Source organism: Peromyscus leucopus, chromosome 7 (assembly GCF_004664715.2).
Source record: "Peromyscus leucopus breed LL Stock chromosome 7, UCI_PerLeu_2.1, whole genome shotgun sequence".
In the NCBI taxonomy this organism is placed as follows: domain Eukaryota; kingdom Metazoa; phylum Chordata; class Mammalia; order Rodentia; family Cricetidae; genus Peromyscus; species Peromyscus leucopus.
Window position 1 is genome coordinate 52664537 of NC_051069.1, and position 6192 is coordinate 52670728.

General features: G+C 40.0%; 1 protein-coding gene across 2 annotated transcripts; it reads right to left on the minus strand.

Annotated features, from left to right (window-relative positions):
• Positions 1–309: 309 nt before the first annotated feature.
• Positions 310–5954, minus strand: Mbd3l1 (methyl-CpG binding domain protein 3 like 1). Of its 2 annotated transcripts, none has more exons than XM_037208257.1 (3): positions 5817–5902; positions 5152–5194; positions 310–1057 (listed from the first exon to the last, which is right to left on the minus strand). In XM_037208257.1, exon 3 carries the CDS (start codon positions 1037–1039, stop codon positions 470–472), a length of 570 nt encoding a protein of 189 aa, XP_037064152.1. In that variant the 5' UTR covers positions 1040–1057; positions 5152–5194; positions 5817–5902; the 3' UTR covers positions 310–469. The 2 variants fall into 2 exon arrangements, with proteins under 2 accessions (XP_037064152.1, XP_028716725.1); XM_028860892.2 differs by having other exon boundaries at positions 409–1057; positions 5892–5954.
• Positions 5955–6192: the final 238 nt, after the last annotated feature.

Sequence of the window (6192 nt, forward strand, 5' to 3'; positions counted from 1 at the left end):
AATTTGTTATGTTTATGCCTCCATGTACGTCTATGTACCTAGTGTCTTTGGAGACCAGAAGATGGCATTCAACCCCCTTATTGTAAACTGCTATGTAGATACTGGGAATTAAACCTGGGTCCTCTGGAAAGCAGCAAGTGCTCCTAGTCACAGAGTCATCTCTCCAGCCCCTAAAATAATTTAAAAAAATAAAAATTACTGGTTGGATGATATGGTTCTATGGTAGGGCATTTGCCTGGTATGAGTGGGAAGTTCAGTTTGATCTTCCACATAGAGAAAGAGGCGAGTAGAGTAAGAGAAAGAAAGAAATTATCATTTGTATTTATTTTTTGCATTGCATGAAGAATTTTAATAAAGATTGTCAAGTTTAAAGTTTCAAGGTCTCAAAAAAAAAAAGACACCGCAAAGAAGTGTTAAAACAATTCTGCATTTCATCGGCAGTATCTTCTCCCCAGCTTCCCCTCTCTGTTTATAAGTTTGCCCTCCTTGACCCCCTCACTTTCTCTGCCTCATTTGCTAGCCTGTGTTCAAACAGTGCAACTGCCAGTCTTTCTCTTGCTATTTTCACTTTCTTTTCCTGCTTGCTAATATCTTCTTCGGTGATGAGAATTTGATTGCAAAGGATCTGTGGGATACTTGTTTCTGGAATCATCTCTGCCAAATGTGAAGATGACTCATGGGTGGTCATGGGCCTAGAGCCAATGCTGTTGGCTTGAGTCTCTGAAACAGATGCATCTGTGCCTCTAGGTGTAAGGTCTTGCAAAGCTTTGGCTAGATCTGAAGTGGTCAAAAGTTCTCCTGCACTGCTGTAGGCCTGGAGTCCTTGCAGTCTCTTCTGCCAGCAGGCTTGTTGGGGCTTGTCCAGACTCTCCTCCCAATTATGATATCTTACCTCATTGCCAGGATGGGATGTGATTCTAGTGACTGGCCTCTTGAATGTATAACTAGACATTCTCAAGGGGATTGAGGTGTTTAAACAAGGCTTTGGCTTTGATAGGTTCTCATAGTCGCATTGCTTCCTCTGTGAAGTCTTGCCCATCTGACTCCTTTCTTAATCCTATTAGCATAAATGATAAAATTGGGATAATGTGATAAAAGCTGCCTTCTTGTATTATCCATGTGATACTTACCAATTAGCAATGCTGCTTTTACCTTCCACCTTCCCTCTATCTCTCTGGTGATAGATCTGACCTGTATTCAGGGACACCATTAAGCAGATCTAATCTGAGCGCAGAAAGCTCCAAGTCAAAATTCTCTAACCATTTGGCAAAACTCTGTCCCTGCTTGAGTGTATTTTTATTCTCTCTGGATCCACTGCCAAGAGCTTGAGACCTCAGATCCCCTGTCATGATACACAGTCCTGTCTTCTTCCAAGTCTCTAATTTTGCCATTCTTCTATGTTATTTGACAATGAATATGTTATGAACCACTTGATTTTCATAGCTCCTTTAACATTTAAATCAACAGTGAAATTAGATTGTAAGAGCCAGAGGTTGGGAAAGAGTGTTACAGAAACAGCATTTTCTGAACACAACAGGGCCATTGCAATCAGGAACTCACAATAACTCTAATTACTCGCACAAAACCTCTACAAGATCAGGTCAGCAAACATTCCAGCACAGATGTGGGGAAGCTCATGGCAGTTGATGGCTGCTGAGGGAGGAACAGTAAGTTTTCTTCAGGGATGTGGCCTCTGATGGGTTGCTTCAGTGGGTGGCCCTACATCCATGCACATACTGGAAGCACTAATAACTTTCAGTAGATTTAAAAAGAAGGGCATGGAGTTGGAAGGGAGAAGTGGTGAGGGTATTTGGGTGAAGCTGGGGGGGGTGAAATGAAAGATGATATGATCAATACATTTCATACATGTATGAAACTTTCAAATAATAAATATGTATTTTAAAAAATTAATAGCAAAACTACCAACAATATCATTCTTGAAAAATCACCACAAAACCTGAGACACATTAATCAACCCAAAAGATCATGCTCAAAATAGTTTAGAAAACATATTCACAGCAGAGCAGAAAGAAAATAAAGAAGGATGGAAGGAAAGGAGGAAGAAAGGAAAGAAGGAAAGAGGAAAGAAGGGAGGGAATGAGAAAGGAAAGAAGGGAGGCACAGAGGGAGGGAAAGAGGAAGAAAGAAAGGAAAGAAGGAAGGAAGGAGGGAGGGAAGGAGGAAGAAGGGAGGGAAAGGAAGAAAGAAAGGAAGGAAACAAGGGAGGGAAGGAAGAAGGGAAGGGAGGAGGAAGGAAGGAAGGAAACAAGGGAAAGAAGGAAGGAGGGGAGGGAGGAGGAAGGAAGGAAGGAAGGAAGGAAGGAAGGAAGGAAGGAAGGAAGGAAGGAAGGAAGGAAGGAAGGAAATGTATTCACTTACCACCAGATTTTGACTTCTAGTGTTTTTTGCTAGATTTTATGTAACAGTAAATGGCACATAAATATTTCTCAAGAACAAAAGTTTACTCCAGAATACTTGCCTCCCTTTTCCACTTACTAATGTTTATTAATATGTATTACACAAAGGGGCTTCACTGTGGCATTTCCATATTCACAAATAACGTACTTTGATCACAGTCACCACTGCTATTGTTCTTTATTATGCCTCCTCTCCCTCCTCCTCTCCCCATTTCCCTTCTACATCTCTCATGTTTCCCTTTTTCGTGTTATATTATTTTTTATTTAAAACACACTTCCCATGTTGAGGTGGCTCTGAAGGTAAGGGCATCACCTTGCACAAGCTGTCTTCTGACCTCCACATGCTTGTCATGGCAAACATAGCTATACACCCCTTACACTCAAAAAAAAAAAAAAAAAAAAAAAAAAAAAAAAAAAAAACAAAAAAAAAAAAACATGTTAAAACTGCTTTAAATATTGAGTTTCCACACAAGAGGAAATACGGCATTTGTCTTTTCTTTGGGGATGTGTATGTGTAGAATGTGCATGTGCTTATGTCTTTGCATGTGTGTGCACATATGCATGTGTGCCTGTGGAGGCCTGAAGTTGATTCCAGATACCATCTTCAATAGACTTCTACTTTATTCATTGAGGCAGGGTCTCTCATTGAACCTAGAGCTCACCAATCCTGGGTAGTCTAGATAGCCAGCTTGCCCCTGAAATCCATTATTTCTGCCTCCTCAGTACTGGGATTACATGTGGCCACCACACTTGCTTGTTTGTTTGTTTTTTCAACGTATTTTATTTTTGAGATTATATTACACTATTTCTCTCTTCCCTTTCCTCCCACCAAGCCTGCTTTTGCCCCTCCTTTCTCTCTTTTAAATTCACGACTGTTGCACAAATCCTAATTGGTCTTATAATAAAAACCCAGAGCCAGATACTGGGGTAAATGCTAAAAGATCAGAGGAACAAAGGAACAAGCCACTAGAGAAACTTCTCATCACCAACAAATCCTGGGGCCGAAAGGAAGGTGAGAGCCTATCTCGACAAATCCTCAGACTGAATGCCAAACTCCTGTCTCCTCTTGCCTTATATTCCTTTCTCTGCCCAGCCATATCTCTTCCTGTCTCAACCTTCCTAATACTAGGATTAAAGGCATGTGACTCCCAAGTACTGGGATTAAAGGTGTGTGCCACCACTGCCTGGATTCTAGTGGCTGGCTTTGTCTTCTGACCTTCAGGCAAATTTTATTTTTTATTGTTTATTATTAATGAATACAAACAAAATATTATCCGACATGACCCCTTTTTTTCATTAATTGTTGTTACATGCTACCCATATATACATATATTCCTAAATATTGGCTGGCTTTAATGTGGGTTCTTGGGGTTCAAACTCCAATCTTCATTATTGCATGGAAATGTTTGATCCACTGAGCCATCTCCCCAGTCTGCTATTTATCTTTCCAAGTCTGACTTCTCTCACTCAATATGATGATCTCTAGTTCTATCCACTGTCCTGAAAATGGCAGAATTTCATTCTACTTTATGGCTCAGTAACAGTCCATTGACTGTCTAGAGCTCAGTTGATAGAATGCTTGCCTAGCATGCACAAGACCCTATGGTTTGATCTCCATAAAACTGAGTGTGGTGATGCAGGTTGGTAATGATAGCACGTCGGATATGGAGGAAGGAAGATAAAAAATTTAAAGGCATCCTCAGCTACAAAATGAGTTTGAGACCAGCCTGGGCTACAGAAAACCCTGTCTCAAAAATAAAAATTTCTGGCTGTGGATCTCTGCATCAGGTGGAGCTCCAGGAGTCCAATAGGCAAGAAAGAAGAGGGTTTATATGAGCGAGAATTGTTGAGACCAAGGTTGGATAAAGCACAGGGACAAATAGCCAAACGAATGGAAACACATGAACTATGAACCAAAGGCTGTGGGGCCCCTAACTGGATCAGGCCCTCTGAATGGGTGAGACAGTCGATTGGCTTGATCTGTTTGAGAGGCATCCTGGCAGTGGGATCCGGTCCTGTGCTCAGTGCATGAGTAAGCTGTTTGAAACCTGGGGCTTATGCAGGGACACTTGGCTCAGCCTGGGAGGAGGGACTGGACCTGCCTGGACTGAGTCTAACAGGTCATCTCAGTCCTTGGGGAGTCTTTGCCCTGGAGGAGATGGGAATGGGGAGTGGGCTGGGGGAAGGGGAGGTGGCAGGAGGGGGAGAACAAGGGAATCCGTGGCTGGTATGTAGAATTAAATTATATTGTAAAATAAAATAAAAAATAAAAATTTCTTTTGTCTATATATGCTACATTTTCTTCATCCATTCATAAGATGATGAGCATCTGCGCAAATTCTACAATTTGACTTATGTGGAAATTGTTCTTCTTTTAGGTTAACATACAAGTACAAGCATTTACAGAAGAGTATGATCATGTGATACATATATATACACTGTATTATGACTAAATCAAGATAATTAGCATTTTAACCATCTTAGCATTTACCATTTCCTTGTGTTGGGAAGCTTCAATTTATCTTTCCCAGTTCTTTATAATATGTATGAAATATTGTGAACTACAGTCACATGCTATTATAGAATATAAGAACTGATTCTTCCAGTGTAACTTTAGTACCCATTATCCAAGCTCCTTCCTCCTGGTCCCACATTAATACTCAATTCCACAGTCTATGAGCTCAATAATTCCATTGGTATTACTGAAAAATTCTTTTCCATTTATCTTACCTACCTTGTAAAACTTCAAGTTTGGAAGACTGCCAACCTTATGATACCTGTGGGAAGAAAAAACACGACATACTATTTTGGTGCAACTATAAATACAAAATATTTAACATTAATATGGAGAAAGTCCTAAAGCCTGGGCATTGATCTTTCCTTTTATGTGTTAGTCTATCAGACACTGAATTTCCCTTAAACCTGATACTTTATTTTTATTTTTTGTCATTTCCACTTTTAGTTCCACTTTTTGTTGCTGTGATAAAATACTCTGGCAAAAGCAATGGATAGCTTACAATTCCATTATATTATAGTCTATCACTGCAAGGAAGTCAAGGCAGATATTTACATCCACAGCCAAAAGCAGAGGAATAAAAGCTCATACTCTGACACACTCATGTTCCCTTAAAACTTTCCCAGTATTTCATGGGGAAACTGTAAACTAGCCTGAAGTTTTAGGGGTCTAGTTGACATACTTAGACATATCTTAGACTCTTTGTAAATTTCTTCCAATTATGTTGATATTTCCTTTATCTGAGATCTTCCCCATCTTCCTATTTTGTAACCTCATGCCAAGAAGTCCCTCAATCTTCAACAACTCTTTTTCTAGGGAATCCTTCCTTCCGCATAAAGCCATGTTTACGTTTTTCTGAACTACATAGAAACTCCTTGCCTAACCTTTTCTGCCCCTTCCTCTTAGCACAAACTGCTCAAAAAGGGACATCTACATGATGTTTTTCTGGAGCATCTTACCTCCAAGCAGCTCCTCAGACTATTTGGAACCTTTGTATGTTGTCATCATTCTGTGGCTCCTTCCCTTGAAAAAGTCACAATGACCCTTTGTTATTAGATCCAAAAGGAACTTTTCACACAATCTCTAAGTGGGAAGCTTTTTTTTTTTTTTTTTTTTTTTTTGGAGGCAGGTTCTGGCTCCACATAATCCTTGTTAGCCTTCAACTTGCTGTATAGCCCAGGCTGCCTCAAACTCACAATCCTCCTGTCTCAGCCTCAGCCTCTCAAATGAATTATCACATGTAGCATAATTATAATTATA